We start from the raw sequence: 23,588 nt of genomic DNA, 5'->3' as shown, positions 1-23,588 counted from the left end.
AGTTAGGGTTAGTAGATCAGCATGGATTGCATTCCAATCAAATGAGTAATACTTTTAAAGAATAAGCCAGTGAATTTCCCTGTTTGTATATTTATTATAGAAAAGGAGAAACACAACTGAAAAGAATTAATGAATTAAATTGATTCACAGAAAAGGTCATGAAAATATAGGCTATATATTAACTGGTGCTAAAACCTAGATTAAATATGGGAAGGATATACTATTGTAATAGCAACTTATTCTACCAAATACAGATTTTTATGAAGCTAAAACAAATCCCAAACAAGCTGATTACTTCTGAGCTTCTCTGGAGCCACAATACTGACCACATAATTATTTAGAACAGTGGTTCTCAACCTGTGGGTCGGGACCCCATTTGGGGTCGATCGACCATTTCATGGGGGTCGCCAAGCAAGGCTGTCCGCCATTTTTTTTGTTCGCCTTTTCCCCTTTTCCGGCGGGTGCCTTACCTCCCTTGGGCTGGGCCAGCTGGTGGTCGGCCTGCTCCGTCTCTGCCGCTTGCCAGCTACTCCTCGGCTGGCGCAGGGGGCGGAACCACGCATGCGCGGTGATCCCGGGCAGGGAAAGTCCTCGACTTACGACCGGTTGGTTAGTCCTCGACTTATGACCGGTTTAGTCCTCGACTTACGACCGGTTGGGGTCGCGGCATTAAAACGGTTGAGAACCACTGATTTAGAAGATAAAGGAATGGATAAAAAATGAATGGGAAAGCAGATAGTGACTGGAATGTCCAGGAAAAGGCTATCTCATTAAAAATCTAAACATGAGTATAGCTTACTGCAAATTACTATACTGTTCTAATTATTTTTCAGTATATTACTTGTTTAAGTCAGGATCAAAATTTCATCTCTTGAGAAATTAAAGGACCTACTGATCTTTAGTGACCAAACAAAATATGTTATTTTGAGTTTTGGAACAAATTTACTCACTTAAATAACAGATCAATATTAATCACTGAGTGTTTTAAATAATATCTAAGCTAGTACATTTCTGTCAGGATTAAGCTAGTTATATGCTTTCAAAACATTTTCAACTGAAGAATTCTATCTACATTTCATCTGTGAAACCACTCTGGTTACTGATTAAGATCAGCATGAATATAAATTGTATTTACTATAAAAATTATAATGAATTAAATAAATTTCTGAGCAAGTTATATTCTTGTCAATAAGATTCTAGATTTGCATACTTTTGTCTTGGAATTGGAGTTCATTCGTTCATACTTATACCTATTAATACCATGTAAACATTAGGAAAATTAGATTTATGGTAGGTTAAATGAACAGCAACAGATAACATTTCAGCAACTGGCAAATTAGCTTTGTTAACACTGATGCATTTTTTTTCTAATCGCTTCCAAGGCTGCCTCTCGTTCCCTCAGCAACAGTTTAAGCCTTGTTATTTTCTCATCTTTTATTGTTTCTTCCAAGTCTGGGGGGCTGAAAGGAAAAAGATCCTTTTTGAAAAAACCTTCACTGAGAGCAGTTTCATTTTCATTTTCGTGGCAATTAGAAGTAGAATTCAAAACACTGTTGTTGTTGTGAACCCAAGGATTTGAGACTTTGTGGGAACACTGAAGAAAACTAGTAGACTGCTCTTGTTCTGATAAGTCCCGTGTGCAAGAATTATTCAAGTTTTCCATTGCGGAATAGGAGTTGTTACACTCAGAGTCCTGCATTGTTGTAACATCTTTTTTTCTCTTCTTTGGATTTTCTAAAACTGGTATTGATTTTGTCTTCCTCTTTATATTCATCTTTTCCCCTTGTTTCTTTATCTTAAATAAAGAAAACAAAGAATAGCATATTATTGTGACAATATAAATTAAGCAAACCACTCTACAGCTATTCTGAATGAAACTCATTGTCTTTGGGGACAATGTCTCAAGGAACATGGGGCATTTTTTTCTCCCTTTTTCATCCTAGGGTTGAAAACCCAATTTTTCTTCTACTACTTTGAGGATGTTCTAACGTTAGAAAGTCCACTTTTGGAAGGGGTCAAAAGGAGTGCGCTAGAAAGCTTACCAGGAAAATCTCTAATTCTACTGAATTCAAAGCCTTCTGAAACATTTTCCCCTAAACCAATATGTAACTTCAAAAAGTCCACTGGTTTAGATTTACTTCCACTACTGCTTGTGCTGGGAGGAAGTCCTTGAAAGGAACTTATTAGGGACGGGAGGGATAAGCACATCATTCCCTAAAACTGTTTTTCTTTTAAGGCATGACTACATTGGCTTATAAAACTGTGATATATTAAATGTTTCACAAAACATTTATCACTTCTCATGAAAGAAAAACAAGTAGTGGGACATTATTTCACGTTCAAAAGTTAAAATACTCAAATTGCTTCACTTAATACAATATACAGTATCTCCTCCTTTTTGAATTACAAAACACTAAAAATAACATAAACATATCAAAAGCTATAAAAATAGGGCATATACCTTGATGTTACTTTAATACTCCTCTTGAAAAACACAATTTTTTGTAATAAAATGAATCTATAAACATTTAATGATATCACAGTAATTCAGCCAATAATTGTGACAGGCTTTATTATTTCTAGTAGTTATGAATAAGGATGAATATCAAAGAATATTAATTATAAATGTAATATTCTACATACCGTTTCTTCTTTTTCAGATTCACTTTTCATAGGCATAGACAACAAATTATCAATGTCATTCATTTGTACACTTTTGGAAAATACAGATGCTTCTGTGCTTTTAGATGGAACTGATGAAGCTCTCCTAAGATAAACTCTCTCTTCTTTAAAGAGACCAAATTTCTTTCTCAACTGAAGATACTGTTTTTTCTGTTGTTCTTGGATATGTTTCATTCCTGAAGTTATTTTAACCTAAAATAGTAAGCATTACTCATTACAATCATTTTATTCCTTAAGGTGATTTACAAGAGAATAAATTTGCAAATACTGAATATAAAATCATATCTTATAAAATAGAAGCATCTATTTATTAAAAAAGATCACCTGACCATCTAAAATTGTGAGGCCTATTCAAAAATGGAAGAAAGTTGTGCCAACATCCTTCAGCAAATTATTCCTCAAGGAAGAAGTTATTACAAAACAATTTCCACCATATTTCCATTTCCACCAATCATATTGGCAGATATGAGCATGATCCCAATGATATAAATATCCAATATAAATACAATGTGATATGAAGAATTACCTGTTGTTCTTCCTCTTTGACTGCACGATGTACCAAAGTTGGTAATGTAGGATCAGCAGCTGCTTTAGAAGAAAGATCTTTCTGTGCAGTATCATATGTGTTTTCTTTTGTGACATATTTCTGGGCAACATTTATCCCAACAGAAACACTCCTTGAGGAGGATGCTTCATGTTGGCTGATGCTCCTTATTTGAAGACTGCAATGCGGTGAGGCAGAAGGTGTCGATTCTGCTTTAAAATCTTTACTTACTTCAGATTCTAGATACGGTATCGAATTGTCACTAAATGTAGGTTCTTTTACATTAGATGCAATCCTTTTATTTTTTGATAACACAATATTGATAACCTGATTGGTCATGGTATTATCTGTAACTGAACTAATTGATTCTGATGTTTGTTTTCTGACATTTGTGCTTTCTTGCTTGCTAGGCTTGAGTGTTGATAAAATATTAGCTTCTTTTTTAGCCAGTAAATACACCTTTCCATTGCACATTACTAGAGAACTGTCTTTTGTAGAAGGCATTTTTGCATGACTTTCATAGAAGCTGCTAGGACAAACAGGCAAAATACTGGTAGAATTGCTTTTGGTATTTTTCATATCGGCCAATGTTTTTAAGAGCTTAGATGCCACCTTGTTAGATGATTTTACAGGGACAAGGTAAGATGTTGATGACCGTGGATTTTCATGAACAACCCATTTGATAGGATTTGTCTTATCTTCCATGCTAGCAGAGGTTGATACTTCTACAGCAGAGTTATTGTTAACCTTTTGTGGTGTTGCCGGTATTAAAGAACTGGATACTTCTTCCACTGGTTTTGGATATTTGGTTTCCAATGATTTGGAATCAGGCATTTTCACTGTATTTACTGGTGATACAAAGGTAACAGTTGGTGCATTGATAATCTCACCCTTCCCTGAAGCATTTGAGGCTGGAACTGTAGCCAGGATTTTCTCCTGAATTACTGGTGGTAAAACAGAAACTGGAAGAGTTTTAACTTTGGCATGAGCAGGTATTTGAAGGTGATGGCCAGAAGGTAACACTGGAGGTTTCATAGAAAGTGGAGTATTTTCTATTTTCACAATTGCTGTGCTCGTGTCTGAACAAACTGGAGCAACAGATTTCTGTAAGGATGATCTATCAGCTGAATAACTACTCTGAATGCCAGAAACTGTTGATGTAATTGGATTTTGTTTTACAACAAAAGTTACATTAACTTTTTCTTGTTGATTTAAAGGCTTCAGTAAAATTAAACGATTGGCTGCAACAGTCTTTAATTCAGAGATTTTAGCAGCAGGAGATGTAATTGTATTTTTAAATGAAGTCTTCACGTAATCATGAACAGATAGTGAAACATTTCTTTTAACATCATGGGACACGACTGAAGACTGAACCAGATTCTTCAAGTTATTTAAAGGTTTAGAAACTGGAAGTAATTTCAAAACTTTTTTTCCATCCAGCCCAGTCGTTTGAATTGGTTGATATACACAACCTGTAATACTTAAAAAGAAAAATACATATAATCCATTGCTCTTATAACTGGTTTGCACACTGAACATATTTAAATACCTTAAACGATTAACTTTCAAATAAATATTTTGATTTTGTGAGTATAATCAATATTATTCTACTTTAATGGGGATTTCTCCTAAATTCCAAAAGTTAGAGTACTGTCAACAGCCTTTCAATGATTACTTCTTACAGAAAAAAAATCATTCCATCTATCGTATTAGTTTTATAAAAATGTAACTTAATGTAACTTAAGCACTAAAAATGTAATTTAAACACTAATACTGAAGAAAAAATGAAGGCACACTGTCACTGATGATTATATCACTTCTACATTCCTCCAGCCAATAGCTGTTCTGTTAAATTGTTACCCTTTTCTGATTTTTAAATAGATCCTAAGATCTTATCATATTCTTTGAACAAATGAATTAAAATATTTTTTTAGCTAGAAAGTTGAAGAGAAACAGAACCCTACCTCTTCTAGATAGTATAATAAAGGTGGGATCATTTGAAAACAGTGGGATATACATGCAATGGAATCAATCGACTGAGCAATTAATCAGGTCAATAGAAAGTCTAGGGCTATTTCCCTCCAACATAATAGAAATGATTTCAAATTTACAATATTATTTTCACTGTCTTCCTTCATTCCTTGAGATCTACAAACTGGGATCAGGCATAAATTGTAAGCATATAATAAAACCAATTTTGGACCTAACTATTTAACTATCTGATCAGAAGTTCAGCTTTTTCTACAAATTACCTGCTCCAAATCACCCCAATCTTTCTTCATTTTAACAATTCATTTATCATTTATATATATTTTCCTGATGGCTACTGTTAAACATTTGACATTCAAAACTCTCTAGATCTACCTAGTAGGATCCCACCAGTACGCTCAGATCTGTTTTTAAAAGAAGTCAAAAATTACTTTTGCCACTCTTCGACCACTAAGGATTCAGGAAGATAAAAAGGGCAGCCTTCCTCCAACCACTTGACCGTTCAATGAATATCTAAGAGGACAAATTCGACGGGAAAAAGGAGAGACAGGGAGGACCTGCGAGGGAGCATCTATTACAGCACGAGAAGTCAGCCCTACGGGGCGCTGTGGAATTGTGCCACAATAACCGGATACAAACCCGGAGCTCCTTTCCTCCAATTTAGAGAGACAGCGGGGCCCTCTGTCTGAGAGGAAAATGCCCATCAATACTCACTACGATGGGGTGTCAACTGGAGGGTCCCCCTCCCCGTTTCCACTGGTAGCTGCTCCCAGCGCCATCTCGGACATCGCAACTGGGGAACTCCAGGACTAAATCCCGGAAGAGTTACCCTGACCCGAGACGACGTCAATCACTCCTTTGCCAAGGGATAATTCTTAAATCCACTGTAACGACGTATTTCCGGATATGGGGAAATCGTAATAAGGCTACTCTCTTGTAGTCGCGGTACAGTCATAACAGCCACTTCCTGTACCTCTACTCCCGTTCATCACTTCCTACTCTCGTTTCTTAATTAAGGGGCGCCATTTTGTTACCCTTATAGCAGTTCTGACAGAGGTAGGTTTTAGCTTCCGGGAGTTAACAAGAAGGACATCCTGGTTGATATTACTTCCTGTTTGTGAAAAAAAAAGGGAAATTAGAACTTGTCTGGTTTTGATCGTAATGCTACTTTTTAAGTTTCTTTGTTTCCGTCTTTTGACAGATTAAAGGAAATTATTGTCGCCTTAAAAATAATATTTACGTATACGTTTCTATTAATAGTTTTTAATTCAACCGGAAGAACAAATCCTTGACTTTGGGACAAATTACATATTATGTCACAGTAGGAATTAAATATACATTCTAAAATTAAACACATCAATTTTAGCTTCAGCAGGCTATATTCGTCAGAATTTACATTCAACATCTACACACACCCCTTAGGGATGAAAACTAGCTGGATGACTTTGAGCGACTCTCTTAGCCCAACCCATCTCACACGGATGTGGTCGGGAAAATAGTAAGAGGAAGGCGTGTTAGAGGTTTGCTGCCTTGAGTTATTCATAAAAATAGTAAAGATGGGATATTAATGAACTAAATTTAGATTTAGAAAAATCTAAATTTAGTAAATTTAGAACCCATGTTCCCCATTTGCTTTTGCCCTTTCTAAGTTAGTTTGCCTAGCCCTAGTCCACAGGTCCTGTTCTCTTGGAACCCATCTGCTTTTCTTGAAACCCATTTGCATAGGGTTTACTTTCATTATTATGTGGAAGCTCCTGTGGTTAAATTGTCACCTAGCTTGTTTTAAGACCACAGATAGTTCCCATTCTAACGTTTGCTCTCTCTTTTTTTTTGTTATTCTAAGCCAGATTCATTTTCCAAGCATTTGTTAAACTTGGTTTGATGCAAAAACACTTTTCTTTTCCACATTGTCATTCCAAGAGACACAGAGAGTGAAATAAACTTTTTAAATATGGAAGTCAACATTTAATGACTATACCTTCTTTAGACTGAGTTGGTGAATAAGCATGCAATGCTTTGGAAATATCAGCACATTTGGGATCCAGGTATATTATATATATGAGTGTGTGTGCATATATGTATGTGTGTGTGTGTATAAAATTTTTAATAGATACAGAAAACCATACACCAACAAATAACAAAAAATAAGAACTAACTAGGTGATTGCAAGGGATAAAATCCTATATATGTGTATGTGTGTTTGTGTGTACATACATATACATACACCTGATATACATATACATGCATAATCCCTATATTACAGTAGCAAAGATAATGAAGCAGTTTATTATTATGTCCAGTTGGTTCAGGAAGTCAGTTATGAATTCTGAAAACACATTCTTTGTATATCTGCAATTATAGTAACATTTGAGAACCAAGGTGTAGTCCTAATTAATGAACTTAATCTTTCTGAGGAAATATCCCATCTAGATCCTGTAAAATAGGTTAGGCTAAAAAAGTGATTGGTCCCAAATCACCCAGTGAGTTTTCATATCTGAGGGTTGTCTGAGTACATCTTAACCAATGTATCACAACGTATCTTTGTTTTTCAATTTTCAAGCATGTCCTAACTATTTGTTTCAATTATAAACTCATTTCTTTGATAAGTATAGATGCTAAGATGTTAACAGTTATCTTTGTACATAGAGCACAACTTGTTCTTTGGACTATCCAAAATTCTATGTGACCAAGTATTGGTGTTATTATTTTAAAGCAAAAGAGGTAGAATGCATGTTTTCGTTGGAAATTCAGAAAGCTCTTGATATGGTTTCTTGTAAATTTCTGTATTTGAGTTTTGCATATTGCAACTTCCCTAAGTTTATACTCTGGATAAATTCAACCCCAAAATCATGTGTTAACAAATTGTGTTTCTTTTAAAACATTTCATGGTAAACATCAAAATCATTGTAAACTCTCTTATATTAGACGTTTAGTAAATATTAAAGGGATCATTGCAAGAGAAGAAGAGCATTCAATTTTACTATATCTGGATATCTAGTGTTTTATATAAAAACCAGGATATAAATTCCTCATAGTGTTAATATGAAAGTTTGCATGAAACTAAGTATTATATATTATATAAATTGGGGAAAATCCTAGTTTACACCATTGAGTGAAAGCATTAATTCTGGCATACTGTGGAACTGGGAGGAGGTTATGATCTAATTTCTTTATTTATCCTGTTCATAAAGGAAAACTTTTCCAACTTACAAATGTAAATGTGTCTCCAAGTTTGACACATAAATGACAAGTCTGATTTTCTCCATACTTATCGTGAAGGGAAAAAATTCCTTTGCTGTCTTACTTTGTGCAAAAAAATAAGATTGTAAACAACATTGGCTGAAATAGGGAGTAGGGTGATAAGTTTTAAACAATGCATTTAGAGAAACACTAGAAATAACAGGAAACTGAAAATTGCAGGAAACAGAAGTGTGAGGTTTCCTTTGGTTGGCAGGGTAAAAAAAATCAAGTTAATATAATTAGTTTGTTGCAGAAAAGTTATGAAGCCAGCACAAAAGATTTACAACAACTGATATACATGAAATCCAAGCCCTATTTACAGTAAAAGCATACTTAAAATCTTTGTACTTTCCTCCGTAGCAGGCAGCCTTGTCTTTTAGGTAAGAGGTGCAGTTTCAATCTGTCTCTTGCATTGGTAATAGATAAATCTTGCATTAGGTTATGGTGTTTTGACTATGTGAGAATTATCATAAAGAGTGAAAAATGCCCCTGAAACAAATAGAATGGAGTGCAAATAAAGAACTTTTCAGGAACATTTCTAATGTTCTATTTTAAAAGATTGATGAATAATAGTAACTACATTGGAGTTAAAGAAGTTAAAAAAAATCAGTACCGGTACCAATCCAATCCTAGGCTGCATTAATAGAGGGATAGAATCAAGATCACATGAAGTTCTAGTACCACTTTAGAAAGCCTTAGTAAGACCATACTTGGAATATTGCATCCAGTTCTGATCACAATACAAAAAGAAAAAAAGAGTGCAGAGAAGAGCAACAAAAATGATTACGGGGCTGGAGGCTAAAATGTATAAAGAATGGTTACAGGAATTGGGTAGGTCTAGTCTAATTAAAAAAAGGACTGGGAGGACATGATAGCACTGTTCCAATATTTGAGGGGCTCGTGCAAAGATAAGGGGGTCAAACTATTTTCCAAAGCACCAAAAGGCAAGACAAGAAACAATAGTTGGAAACTAACGAAGGAGAGAAGCAATCTAGACTTAAGGAGAAACTTCCTAATGGTAAGAATAATTGACCAATGGAATAACTTACCTTCAGAGGTTGTGGGTGCTCCATTACTGAAGGCTTTCAAAAAAAGAGACTGGACAATCATTTGTCTGAGATGATAGAGGGTCTCCTGCTCAAGCAAGGGGTTGGATTAGGAGACCTCTGAAGTCCCTTCCAACTCTATTATTCTATGTTCTAGGTTTATTGATTGGCCTACCATTAGAAAAACAAACCACAAATATATGGATGCAGAAGCTATGGGGTTCTGATCTCCCTTTCAGCCAAAGCAGTACTGCAATAGAGATGTTCAACCCAGCAACTGGAGGTGGCAGTCCTACAATAGTTTTGTCAGACCAACTGAATCCAAGCAAATTGCCAATCTCAGCTACAGCATCTCAAGTCACCTCCTCCATCAACTTTATCTTGTCCTCATGGAACATTTCTCATCACTTTTACATTAGAGTATCCAACATTTTGGACTACTTTAGTGGCATACTGATGAAACAGAGGCAATGTCATTAGGACTTGTCCTTGGCCAATAGTGAAGCAGAGACTTTTTAAGCAGAGCAAGAAAATTATTTGGATGGGCTCTTACTAATTAAGGGCCACCCAAGATTGTCAGGATAAAAGGAAGGATATCAACATATAGGTAGGTTTCATTTAGTGCTGATAACGAATATCAGGAAATAGTCACATTACTTGAAGTGATATTTTTGCGGAAAATAAGGCAATTGGCTGCAGCTTGATGAAAATAGACAAAAAATTAAACATAAAATGCATGTTTATTAATGAAAGGTAATATTAAAAGATTAAAACACTTAGAACTTCAATATATTTTTTTAATAAAGTCACTAAGTAGTTATAGAAAACAAAACATTCCAAATATAATTACTAAAGGTAAGCATACACTGACAAAAACAGTCTTTATTGTATTTCAAAATATTTTATAAATCAATACATATTTATACTTATACAAGCAAAATTCTTATCCAGTTTAAATCTATCAACTGAGCATAAGCAAACCATTGACAAACATAACCATTCTTCTCAAATTTGTTCTCTGGTTTTTAGTTTAGGGACTCCTTTAGAAAAAAGTCAGTAAGTCAGTATAGGTTAACCAAGTTTGTGTAGCTATCATTTCTCTCCTAAAAATGTTTCGTAGGGTGAAAGCCAGAGAAATTTTAGGTTTTTGTCTTACTGTCTATTCTAAACCCTCATGCATGACTTGTTTTTTTTATTTACCATATAATCTTAAGAGGTATCTTTTTGCCATTGTTTAGTCACCAGTATTGATGATGAAATGAAAATAACATCCTTGATAAAATGTTCATCTTAATCACTAAAATTCTGCCTAATAGTGACAATTAAATTATAAAATGAAACTTTTTTGAGCTTTCTTTGAACAGACTTCCTTTTCTCCATTTTGCACACACAACTGGCATTTAAAACCTCAATGGCAACGGCACATGCACTAGGCTCAACTGCATATGTGCACTAGCCTCACATTAACTGAATTTTGGCTTGCATTAAACACCATCTGATACAATTTATAATTTACATTAAACTGAATATCATACAATTCATACTTCATTCATTACATTACCTACCTGTATAAGTAAACTTGTATAAATAAACTTGAGCTCTTGCAGAAAAGACAGGATGTAAATCTAACCAACAACTAAATCCTACTTACTTATGCAGTCCCTCATTGCAGAAATAGAATATAGTAACAGGTGTCGGTGTGCACATAGCCATACAATATCTGGCAGTGCTTCCACAAGGTCCAAAAAGTCTAGTTTGGAGAATACATCTTATTTGGTTGGGCTCATGATCCCTACTAAATGACTTGAATTAGTATTATAAGATAAATTCTTGAATTAAAAGTTGCCAGTAGCTGTTGCTCCCCCTTTATGGTGAAAACTAAAAACAATTTGCACTAGGAAGACAATATATTTTTAAACATTAACAAAATTAAAATACACCTAAAAATACTGACAGCTAGTTTGGTTGTAATGGTTAAGACATCAGGCTAGAAACCTGCTTTAGGCACAAAGCCAATCGGGTAACTTTGGGCCAGTCGCTCTGCCCCAATCCTGGGAAGCAGGCAATGGCAAATCAGTTCTGAAATCTTGCCAAGAAAACTGCAGACTTCTCCATGTAGTTGCCAGGAATCAATAGTGACTTGGTTGTTTCAGCGGGCAGGACTGGCCTAGGGGTATTTTAAATTGGTTTTAACTAAATTTTAGTAGAAGCGGCCTATTTAAATATTTATTTTTAACTATTCTCTTAAATTTTGTATTTTGTATTTGTATCAAACTGTTTTTAAACTGGCTGTAAGCCGCCCTGAGTCCTCCGGGAGAAGGGCGGGGTATAAATATAATAAATCAATCAATCAAAATCAAGGCAGCAAGCTTCCCGGCCAATTTGTTAAAAGTTGATGAGATTTCAAAGCAAAACGAAAACAAAAAACAAAACTGTGTAACGATATTATAGCTAGCTAAAAAGTGATCAAAATAAGCATACTGATCAGTTATAACTCAATGAAAAAGTAACCCAAGAGTCTTGTGGCTCTGTAAGCCTATAAGACCATTTCTTCCTAGTGATTGACAAGTAGAGCGTCGATTGTCATTTTGACATTCAACCATCGTTGTGCGAATGTAACAGCAACTGAGACAGATATTTTAAATTCGCAGAGTGATGGTGGCGTGAGGATAGTTGTACAGCATTAGGCAAGGATATGTGAATTTATTCATTATGCCCTCGCTATAGCCCCGGCCCGGAAACCTTGACCAAGTGACAAGCTCCTCTTAGAAGTCCTCCTAGAGCTGCTCCGCCGATTTAAATTCCTGAGGCGTGAACCATGCCTGTAACAGCCAATCAGCATAAAGTTCGATCTTGAAGAGCATTTTTTCCACCCGGTCATATTGCAGGCCGTTAGAGATCTGCATTCCTGCTGGTTGAGACTTCGTGGCGCGCTTTTTCCGAACTTTCCCCTCCCGTTGGCTTCCGAGCTGCAGCGGGGCCTTTTCTGGGCTGCTAGAGGGCATCCAGACCGTCCCCTGTCTCCGGTTCTCGAACGCCTGCGTCTCCCAGGCACCAGGAACGAACGAGGCCGACTCTTTCCCTGCGCAGGAGGCAGCTTTGCTCTCCAGGATCGTAAGTCCCGGCGCTCCCAGCAGAGTCTCGAGTACGCGGGTCCTGGGAGGGTTCGTGGCGGAGGGAGATCGGAAGGAAAACAACTATAGTTTTAAGGGGGTGTGTGTTAAAATTTTCACGTCGTTATCAAATTGCTGCTCCCCCCTTCGCTGGACGGAATGGCTTCGTGAGCCCTTCGTGTGGGGGGGGGATGGTAATCTTGCTTTTCCCCCTCGCTCAATAAGCCCGGGCCACTCCTTGGGGCAACGGTTAAGCCAGGGGTTCTCAACCTTGGCAACTTTAAGACTTGTGGACTTCAATTCCCAGAATTCCTCAGCCAGCAAAGCTGGCTGAGGAATTCTGGGAGTTGAAGTCCACAAGTCTTAAAGTTGCCAAGGTTGAGAACCCCTGGGTTAAGCTTTCCTGGTCTTCAATTTCCTTGGGCGGACACACTGGGGAGGGAATAGGAAAAGGGGGCGTACCAGCCCCGACCTTGAATACTTGAACAATTAAAGGCCTTCCCTAATATGCTATTGATAAGGACAGGATTACAGAAACTTTGGGCAGGAGGCAAGGTGCCACAGTTTCACATATGAAACCTCCACTTTTCTGCGTCCTGTCCAAGGCCAGTTAAGAGGGTTAACTTAGTATGGTTGCTGCTGATCAGTAGAAATTCTTTTGACAATTTATCCGTGAATATAATTATTATGACGTCTAGATTACTATTTTTAGATAAAAAATATTTTAATTGTTCTGTACACCCTCTGTCATGCTTAAAATAATCTATTTATCCTATGATATTATAAAGAATTATTGCAAGATTTGTGAAATTATAGTTGGGGGGGAAGTTAGGTTAGGGCATATTAGCTAAAAATCAGAAAGAGCCTGGTAATATTTTTCAAGACTAATACATTTCATTGTAAGGTGTAAGCTTTTGTGAGATGCAACATCTGATTAAGTGAACATCTGGTCATGAAAGTTTATACCTTATACTAAAAAATTATGATTTGAGGAGGATTTATGGGAACTGAAAAGAAAGGAACTAAATTATGTAGAGTTTTTTCTTATGTCATTGCAGTGCAATGCAAAGGGCTTCACGGCTGAAGAGAGAGCTGCAGTTACTGACCACAGAGCCACCACCAGGTATTACCTGCTGGCAGAATGGGAATCACATAAATGATCTTCGAGCCCGTACGTATATACTGCAAATATAAATATATATACACGAAATAGTAAATTCTATTTATTTTTAGGTTGCAGTTGGGATCATCTTTTTAATGTATGTTCCTTACAATCCTTATTTTTTACAGTTCTAGCTTCACTGTGTGAATATACATTTCCCTTCGTGCTTTTTAGACTCATACAGCATGGAATGCAAAAGGACCTTGGAGATAATCTGATCAAACACCCTGTCCAGTGCAAAATCCATTACAAGACATTCAAATTCTTTTTTTCATGTAATGCTGCCCAGTATAATCTACGCCTTTGATTTTTTAATCTAAATGTAGAAGTTTGCATTATTCCTACTGAAATTCATTTTGATAGTTTTTATCTATTTCAGCTGTCAAAATCTTTTTGAACTGTAATCCTGTTCTATAAGATGTTTGCTATCTCTCTATCTTTTGGTCATCTGTGAACTTGAGAAGCATATTTTACAACCCCTTATCCTGGTCACTTATATATGCTTGTTCCCCCTTTGGTACCACCTGAGGTAACTGAAATTCTCGGTGGATATCCCTTGAACAAATGCACAAATTATAGCAAATTACTTTGTAAGGAAATAAGGCCTCATATATCCTATGTCAAACATTATAATTGTTAAGACATACAATCTCTATACTTTGTGTTATTACATTAAATATTGAGATCAAATCTCTGGTTTTCAGTATCCATATATGGAAGGCTTATTTATTTCAAATTAAACCTAAATTTCTTTGAGAGTAGATTCCATTGAATATATTTCAACATCATGGGGTGGAAATGTAAGCATCTAGCAATCTCCAGAACCAAGTGGGAATAATTATTGGGCAAAACAATTTTTTGCTTGAAATGAAATAATTTGTTCTTTGGTAGAATAATACATATTTGTAATTTAAAAGTGAGCACATCACAGAATTCTATTAGGTGAGGGTTAAAAAGCTGACATTCTGTGTTCTGATGATTGAGTTTGTTTTGAATGATGATTATCAATTGACATTGACTTGGTATCAGTCATTGAGGGAATTTATAAATATGGCTAAATGAATTTCACAAATTAATTGTATGATCTTGAATTATGTAATTATGTGTTTTCTTTTTTTGCATAATTTAATCTTCTCTTCCCTTGAATAACTTTCAGTCCCTGCTTTACTGGAAAGCTTGTTAGGTCTTTGGATTTGACTATAAAAGGGTGCTATAGAACATACGGCAAAAATACAGAGCCTGATTGCTTTTTAAAGCCGTTGCATTTGTTGTTGTGTGTGCCGCTATGTACTATGAAGCATCTTTTTGCAGCTGAATCTAAGGCACAACACAGTCTTAAAGCTTATACTTACATATCTTTAAACTTTATATTCTCAGATTTCTCTATTTAGCAATAGCTAATAATATACTATAAACAACAGTATATTTACAAACAGTTTATAAACAACTTAAAATGTATTTAAGAATAATCCCAATCTTAAAACTGAAAAGCCAGCAGCTGTCAGAATTTACTTATAATTTCAGAAAATAACTAAATTAAAGCAGTCACATATGACTGTTTTCTGAGATTTCATTTTCCATAGGTTTCAATCCTTTTTAGATAAAAAACATTTGTTCTTTTGAATCTGTTTATCCTGGATCTATTAATACTTAAGAAATTTGAGCCCATATGATTTTATCCTATTCTGCCTCCCCTTCCCCCTCACATTTATCATCAGAATAAAGAAACCTACTTTGCTAATGTAGAAGAAAGATGTGTGTCTGTGTTTTTCTGTGTGTATATATAAAATCAAAATATAGAAAAGAATTGATCGCTTTATAATAGGAAATAGAAAAGTTGCTCACTTTTCAAGTAGTTAGTTGTAGTTTCGATTTTTTTTTTCTTAGCCAAAAACCTTATACTTGCAATTGTGGAAATCCACTATTGAATATATCCTAATTTAGTTTCCAACTTTGAATAATCTGTAATTATCAGACTCTTTGGTGCTCTTCTTTGTTCCTAGTCTGCTGAATTTCTTGAATAGAGCAGATGTTAAAGAGATTACTATACTATTGTCACTTCTTAGATCTAACTGCTTTTACAGTAAGTGCAAGTTACTTAAAGAGCTCAGTGTTGACACAATTTATATCTTTTCTTTTAGAAATACTAGGATGTGCAAATACCCCATATGAAAAAGGAGTTTTTGCCTTGGAAGTCATTGTTCCTGAAAGGTAAATGGTGAATCTGTGTTTTTGAAATTTAAAACAAATGTCCATATAAAATGGGCATATTAACTATGAATCCTCAAAAGATTGAAATAGGAACCAGAAAGTTGTCAATGAACTGCTCTGTAATAAATTCAGTAATAAGTTATTGGGATTTATAAGTTGAAAAATGACTTGGGAATAAAGAACCGATTGTAACCAGTTAAAAAGTCTTCCTTTTCTAATAATGAGAACTATTTCTGAAATAGGTATCCATTTGAACCTCCAAAAATGCGCTTTGTTACTCCCATTTACCATCCCAACATTGACTCAGCTGGAAGAATTTGCCTGGATGTTCTTAGATTACCACCCAAGGTAATGCACTGCATCCCTTCTATTATAAGTTGCAGCCCTATTATTCTTAAGAGAATGGCCCAGAAACATTAGTTTAAAAATCTCATTCTCCAAGGATGGAAAGACAAGTCCATAATTGAGGGACAAGTCCATATTATTATCTCTCAAAGTCCAGAGAAGTCAAACATTCTCTGAAACTGATAATCAAAGCTTGGATCAGTTATTCCTGCTGGTTTTAGTGGGAGGAAATTTATAACACTCTAGAATAATGAATAGCAGAGATTGCACTCTTTCCTCTCAACGTGTGACAACAGGACTTGAATTTTATCTGTAGTTCCATTTTTTTGTGATGAGCAGAAGAAATAATCTTGAACAAGAGGAAGAGCCTCAACCAAGACAATGGTCAGATAAAATCTGGTCGGGGCAGAAACGTGATTTGAGAAAGCATCTCAGTCATGATTCTCCCTAGTTTTTATTTTATTTTTATTTATCTATAAAATTTATTTGCTGCCCATCTCATTTCCAATGACTAGGTGGCTTAGTTCTCATGAAGATAAAGGGAAGGAAATCACATTCAAACTTTTGAGATTCTGCTATTATAACCTAATAAAACTAGCATTAGCTTGTATTTCTCTGGTTTCCTAGCCTAGTCTAACTGGGAGGGCTGGTGCTATATCATTTTAGATAAAATTACGCTCTCATGAAGATCTATGACAGCTGCTATGGTTACTGATATAAATGGCTTTATCTGTGCAGAATGCAGTCCCTGCCATGCATATTGCTACATATTGCTGGGTTTGCCCTGCTGAAATAATTTTGTTGTAAAACTTATGAGCCTTTTAAATTGGTATTTTAAAAGGGATATTTTTGCAATTTATTTATTTCACCATGATTTGCTATTATTCATGGATATAGCATCCATAAAGCTATGAACTACAGCCAGACCATAAACCTAAAAACTAGAAACTTAAAATTTTATGTTTTTTTAAAAAGTACATCGAGGTGAGCAGAATTTGCTTACTTCCATCCATCAGTAGTATATTAAGCATATTCAGTGATTTCTAGGAGACCTTGAATTTTGGGGGAGAAAAACTAGAGTGTACATCAACTTAACTGAGTACCTTAGGGTTACCTTGGAAAAAGTATATGCCTAACTGGTTAGAAGGTAAAGAAGTGCATGTCTATTAAGAGGTGAAATTACTCTGCAACCTTTTTACTGTGGACTACATTTCTATAACTTAGGAGGCAATTAGTACACTCAGTCTGCAATAATATCTGAAAAATCTTGGAGAGTAACTTTCTTTCTTCAATATATTTTTTCTTCTATTCTTGCATGTAAGGGTGCTTGGAGGCCGTCCTTGAACATTGCTACTTTGCTAACTTCCATCCAGATCCTCATGAATGAACCTAATCCTGATGACCCTCTCATGGCTGATATAGTAGGTTTCATTCTTTTATTTGATTGTAATATATTGGACTTTAGGAAATTTAAATTGTCTGGTTTACAAGGAGATACTTTGCAATTTTTTTCATATTTATTTGCACAATATTCTTCAGATAGAAAATCAATGAATATAATTTATGGCGTGTTAAAACATGCTAATAGAATTTTCCAGTGTTCATGCTACAAAATTCTCATATATGTTATATGTAATATATGAACCATTAGGGCCTCTTTCAAAGTTTAGCCTGTATGTTCCTGTAAGGTGAAGTCTTCCATGCTGTCAGATGAGTCTGCCATTAAACATAACTATATGTGATGATGAGAGGCCATAATTATCCTTCTCACGACCTTTTTTATTATGTCTAGTCTTCAGAGTATAAATACAACAAGCAAGCATTTCTCAAAAATGCCAGACAATGGACAGAAAAATATGCAAGCCAGACAACAATGGTAAGAAATACATTACTTCTGTTACAAAAGAATGGGGTGTTGGTTAATTTTCACATGTGCAGTCTTGCTGTGAGTGAAATCTCCATTGCATAATTGCCTATCTTCCTGTAATTGAGTTTGTGTAGTGTCATGAATGTGCCATGGTGTACAAGTCCCTGGATTATATCTTTGCCAGGAAAAAGAGTACTTTCTGGGATGGCAGTATAAGAAGATATTGGGTTCCTGGCCAGGTTAGCATAACTCAAAATGTCAAGGAAAAATACAGTGTTTTTTCAACTGACAGCTTATTGTATTAATGCCTGATCTTGTAAAACATGCCTTGGGTTAAAAGGGTTTGGAATGTATCCTATTACAACCATATTTTATTTGGAATTCTATTAGGTATGCGACTCGGTAACATACATGCTTAATATATGAGGAAAATACAGGTAATCCTTAACTTATGACCATTGGTTCAGCAACTCTTCAAAAATACAGTTTATAAATGTCACTTACTTTAAAGCTGTTACTTGTCTCATAACAGTTCTCTGAAATTCTTTATTTAGGGAGTATACTTAACCAATTATCTGAGAGCAGTTTGATCCAGATGGATCTGAGGAAGTGGACAGGGTCCCCGGGGCTGTTAGGACAACTGCTTGTTTATTAGATCCTTGCCTTTCCTGATTAGTAAATAAATTAGTCCAGGACGGTGACATGCAGGTGTATCCATGCAATAATTAATATATTGCTGCAGGAGGGGGGTATTTCTGGGACCATTTAAGGAAGCCTTAGTTAGTCCACTCCTTAAGAAACCTTTACTAGATCCCACCTGCCTGAACAATTTCCAGTTTGCCACCTCCCCCTTTTTTGGGGAATGTGATGGAAAAAATGGTTGCACTGCAGCTTCAGAGGGTCCTAGACGAAACAGATTATCTGGACTCCTTTCAGTCAAGTTCAGGCCTGGTTATGGGACAGAGATGGTATTGGTTGCACTTGTAGATGATCTCTGGAAGGAGCAGGATGAGGATAGTGCATTAGTGATAGTGGTTTTCAGTACCAACAACCATGTTATCATTTTGGGCTGGCTGTGGGAATTGAGATTTGGTGACACACTCTTGCACTGGTTCAGCTACTTTATTCAAGTCCGGCCCCAGTCTGTTGATAGGGAGAGAGAGAGATCCAGCTCATGGCCGCTTCTTTATGGCGTATTGCTGGGCTTGGTGCTCTCTCTGCTCCTTTTTAAATCTACATTTAACCACTGGGTGAGATCATTCAACACCATGGGATGCAGTACCATCAATATGCTGATGATACCCAACTGTACATCGTTATTCCTTGTGATCCGGGTGACGCTGTAGCTGTTTTCTTATGGTGCCTGGAAACTGTAGGGGGATAGCTTGGATGAGGGACAACAAGTTTCAGATGAACCCTGATAAGACACAATGGCTATGGGTTCATAGCCATAGCTATGGTAGCTGGGGGTTTATCATCCTTAGTTCTGGATGGGGTTGCACTATCCCAGACAGACTCATTGCGCAATCTGAGGGTTCTCCTAGACCAGGGGTAGTCAACCTTGGCTCTTTTATGACTCGTGGACTTCAATTCCCAGAATTCCTGAGCCAGCTTAGCTGGCTCAGGAATTCTGGGAGTTGAAGTCCACGAGTCATAAAAGAGCCAAGGTTGACTACCCCTGTCCTAGACTCATGACTTCTGCTGAAAGAACAGATGGCAGTTGTGGTTACGAGAGCTTTTGTGCAACTTCTTGTTGTGTACCATTTGTATCCTTTCCTGGATCATGAGGCCCTGTACACAGTCATTAATGCTCTGGTCATCTCCCAATTGGATTACTGCAATGTGCTCTACATGGGAATACTCTCTTCAAGAGTATTCGGAAGCTAAACTGGTACAGATCTCAGCAGTATTGACAGTTCTGGAGGCTCTCTTGGGTGGCACATGTTTTACCTCTCTTGGGTGGCACATGTTTTACCTGAGTGTCTTGGTTGCCAGTTTGCTTCCAGGTCCAATTCAAGCTGTTAGTCATCATCTTTAAAGCCCTTTTTGGCATGGGTCCAGGATATCTGAGGAACTGATGGGATTATCCCGTCCCACTCATTTTAGCGGAAAGGGCTGATTTTGGATTGCCTCTGCCAAAGAATTTCAGATAGCAGAGTCCAGGAGAAGAGCCTCTTGAATATTTTCCCTTTAGAGGTGAGATCTGCCTCTTCACTCCTGGCCTTCCAGAAGACCCTAAAAACCTGTCTGTGCTGCTTGGCCTGGGGCTCCAACAGAGGCCTACTACACTGGAGGTGACTGACAGGGTTGAGAAGATTCTCTTCCCGAGGCTGCCATCACCTTGGTTTAACTTTTAATCTTTTTAATTTAATTTTAATTAGATGGATGGATCGATGAATAACAGATCTTTGTCTTCTATGCCGTTGTAATCACCCCATTCCAGCAGCTTCCTGATGTACGTGTCTGTTTTTTGCAGCTGGAATGTCCGTCATGTCTTGGCGTACAATCCTGATATTTTTCACTTAACTTTCCCAGGAACTTTCCTCCATTATGTTGAGGCAGCATAGTAGGATTTGGATAGCAGGAAACTTTTGAATCATAGTTTAGAGAAGACTGGAGCTGAATTACTATTGTTGTTATTAAAACTTTTAACTGTATAGTACAGATAATGGACACAAACTGAGAGCTGTTTTCTGTTCCAGTGAACAAGGGTATGCAGCTCCTCAACTACGTGTTGGTTCTGCAGATCTAGCTTCCAGGTTAATGAGCAAAAGGAACCAGTTTTAGTAGTTTCATTTTTCTTCTAGGCAAGTAGCAGCAACCTGCTACATTTTGACATTTTTTGCTTTCCCCAACAAAGGAAGAATTCAAGAGAGAGAGAGCTGGAGAGTTGATAGACTAGGCTTCCTAGTCTTCTTCCAGCAGTCATAGTGGGAGAAACATCGAAAGTGTGTGTCTGTGTTTGTTTGAGAAAGAAGTGAATTAAAGTACATGAACCTGAGAATAAGACAACAGTGTAGAAATAATACACTGGTACACACATATGTTTGAATATCTAAATATGTATGTGCATATTCTGATATGGTAGCCAATGTGGCCTTTTAATTTAAGTGAATGACCATTTTGCAAAGAGCATAAGGTAGCTTTTAGTAAATAATAATATGTTTTATTTGTGTACAAACGTATACAATATTGCTAGGGATAAAAAAGTATTATAATTATACAATTGAAACACCAGGGGGCACCTGGTCCTTAAATAACATAGTACTGCAGAAAAAGTTGTGCCTTTTTTCTTCTAAAGAAAATGCAGAGATTAAAATAATTTTTATTTTTTGTATCTCAAACTGACATAAATAAAATACTTGGTTTGTAATTTGTAGAAGGAATTTTCTGTTTGTATTTCTTTTGAAGTGATATTTCTTTCCAGAATTTGCTGCTTGACTGGCCTTCGTGAGAATTGGAGTCATTGTAATAACAATGTACAGAAAATGTATAAAAACTGTTATGACAGGTAAAACATGGATTTCATATTGCAGGAGTGTTAGAAAATAATTTATTCATTCCGAACAGAAATAAAGTTCTGTGATAGGAAACAATGAAGTTTCTCCTGGTGTTTATGCTACTAAAACTGATAAACTGTAAAATAGGGTGCCTAAAGAATCTGTAGTGAGTTGCAAGAATATAGAATCTGTGTATTTAAAGAGCAGAAAATTGATTCTGAAGTTCTAAGCTGGGAAGCTTACGTTTTTGCAAGATATGAATAAAGGTATTCATTCTTTGAGCAACTGGGAATAGAGAATGAAAGTCTTTCCCTATCTCATTGTTTTTCTTTGATACTCTTTCAGCCTTTAGAAATCACCAATGAAGAGAATTACAAAAGCCAGGCTGATCTCCCAAAAGATTCCAGTATTTCCCAGAAGAGGAAAGGAAGCAATATCAATGGATTGTCCAAAAAATGTCGCTTAGAAACATAATGATTTCCTGCTATAGTATTTCAGTGGCTGTCACTGTTTGTTCTTAGAGTAATTTTCCATCCTTTAAATAAGCTTGATGCAATTGATGTACTGTTTACTCATTATGTAATGGTAGCCTTACTGTATCAGTGACATGATGTTCAGCGTGGTATATGTCTGGTTTTTTTTATAAATCTTCTTACATTATTTCTGTAACATATTTTAATCTTTCCATGAAAAGTATGTTCCACTGCACTTTACATATATTTAGAATGAAAGCAAGAATATATAATAATTTGATTTTGTTATGACTGATGTTATGAATGGATTGTAAACAGTTTCTTTTGATAGTTAAAAGGCTGTGCAGTTTCTTCATCTTCACTTGCTACAGTATGAATAAATATAAAAATGTATATATTTTGCTGTTCTTTAGCTGCTTTGTAAATCATACTTTATTTTTCGTTACCTGCATATTCATCTGAACATTTCAAACTTTAAAGGTGAATCCAAACATACATATACACTATTTAATCTATAATTTAAGCATATTTTCATTAGTAGGAAAAATAGTTGTAGAATAATTGATTAGAAAGAGAGAGAAACTATCAGAACTATATGAATACTTGAAATTTACCTCATTTTGACATGGGGATTTTTTCCACCTGACTTTTAGCTTTCTTTCTAGCAGACCTACAGTATATTAATTGTATTATGTGATATGAAATTACACTGCAGAAAAGTTGCTGTTATACAGCTACATTAGAGAAATTCCTATCATTTTTCATTTTATATAGTTTGGGAATCTAAATGTTTAATTTGCAGCTATGTGCCAATTTTAGAATCGCCATATGTTTCGATATACTGTAGATAGGATACTAGAAGAATTTCTTCTTAAATTTCTTTGCAGTTATTTGATTTTAAGGGAAGTTTCTTATTATTATAATATGCTTCCTCTAAATTTAGGGCTTGGATTTTTCAGATACAAAACTATCAAAAGAAATATTTATTTTATTGCAAAGAAATAGATGGAGCTTTGTATATACGTGTGAATAAGATCCATAGATCTACATACACATTCAATTTGTAGCTGTATACACAATCCTATTAGAAATATTTCTGCAAGATTCCATACTATTAAATTTGCTCTCCAGATTTTCTTTTCTTTTAATAGTATGATATGGCTGGTAAGCATGTTCAGTTTTCACTAGCTTCTTTATAAGTGGTAGTAGGAATTGCCTACAGGCCTATTATTCCCCAGTGGACCTGCTTCAACCAAAATTCTGGTTCCAAATGACATATGTGTTAGAAGAAAATAAATGTTCAGAGAATTCTTTAGAAAACATACTGCACATTTTATGCAAAATGTATAGTAAATTATACAATCATACATTTACCAAACTGCAAGCTCTGGATTTTGTGATATATATATATAATCT

General features: G+C 35.8%; 2 protein-coding genes across 2 annotated transcripts; one reads left to right on the top strand and one right to left on the bottom strand.

The window, feature by feature from the left end:
- Nucleotides 1-696: 696 nt before the first annotated feature.
- On the bottom strand, nucleotides 697-6,183 carry LRIF1 (ligand dependent nuclear receptor interacting factor 1). Its single transcript, XM_015818305.1, has 4 exons — nucleotides 5,930-6,183; nucleotides 3,209-4,706; nucleotides 2,644-2,874; nucleotides 697-1,795 (listed from the first exon to the last, which is right to left on the bottom strand). The coding sequence occupies exons 1-4, from the start codon at nucleotides 6,001-6,003 to the stop codon at nucleotides 1,346-1,348; spliced, it is 2,253 nt and encodes a 750-aa protein (XP_015673791.1). The 5' UTR covers nucleotides 6,004-6,183; the 3' UTR covers nucleotides 697-1,345.
- Nucleotides 6,184-12,443: 6,260 nt separating this feature from the next.
- Nucleotides 12,444-22,330, top strand: UBE2T (ubiquitin conjugating enzyme E2 T). Its single transcript, XM_015818310.1, has 7 exons — nucleotides 12,444-12,615; nucleotides 13,673-13,785; nucleotides 15,918-15,987; nucleotides 16,230-16,335; nucleotides 17,655-17,753; nucleotides 18,125-18,208; nucleotides 22,045-22,330. The coding sequence occupies exons 2-7, from the start codon at nucleotides 13,677-13,679 to the stop codon at nucleotides 22,171-22,173; spliced, it is 597 nt and encodes a 198-aa protein (XP_015673796.1). The 5' UTR covers nucleotides 12,444-12,615; nucleotides 13,673-13,676; the 3' UTR covers nucleotides 22,174-22,330.
- The last annotated feature ends 1,258 nt before the right edge of the window (nucleotides 22,331-23,588 follow it).

The sequence above is a fragment of the Protobothrops mucrosquamatus genome, unplaced genomic scaffold (genome assembly GCF_001527695.2).
Source record: "Protobothrops mucrosquamatus isolate PMUCROS unplaced genomic scaffold, P.Mucros_1.0 scaffold712, whole genome shotgun sequence".
NCBI lineage: Eukaryota > Metazoa > Chordata > Lepidosauria > Squamata > Viperidae > Protobothrops > Protobothrops mucrosquamatus.
The sequence above is the reverse complement of the archived record's forward strand: the minus strand, read 5'-3'. Positions and strand labels throughout refer to the sequence as shown.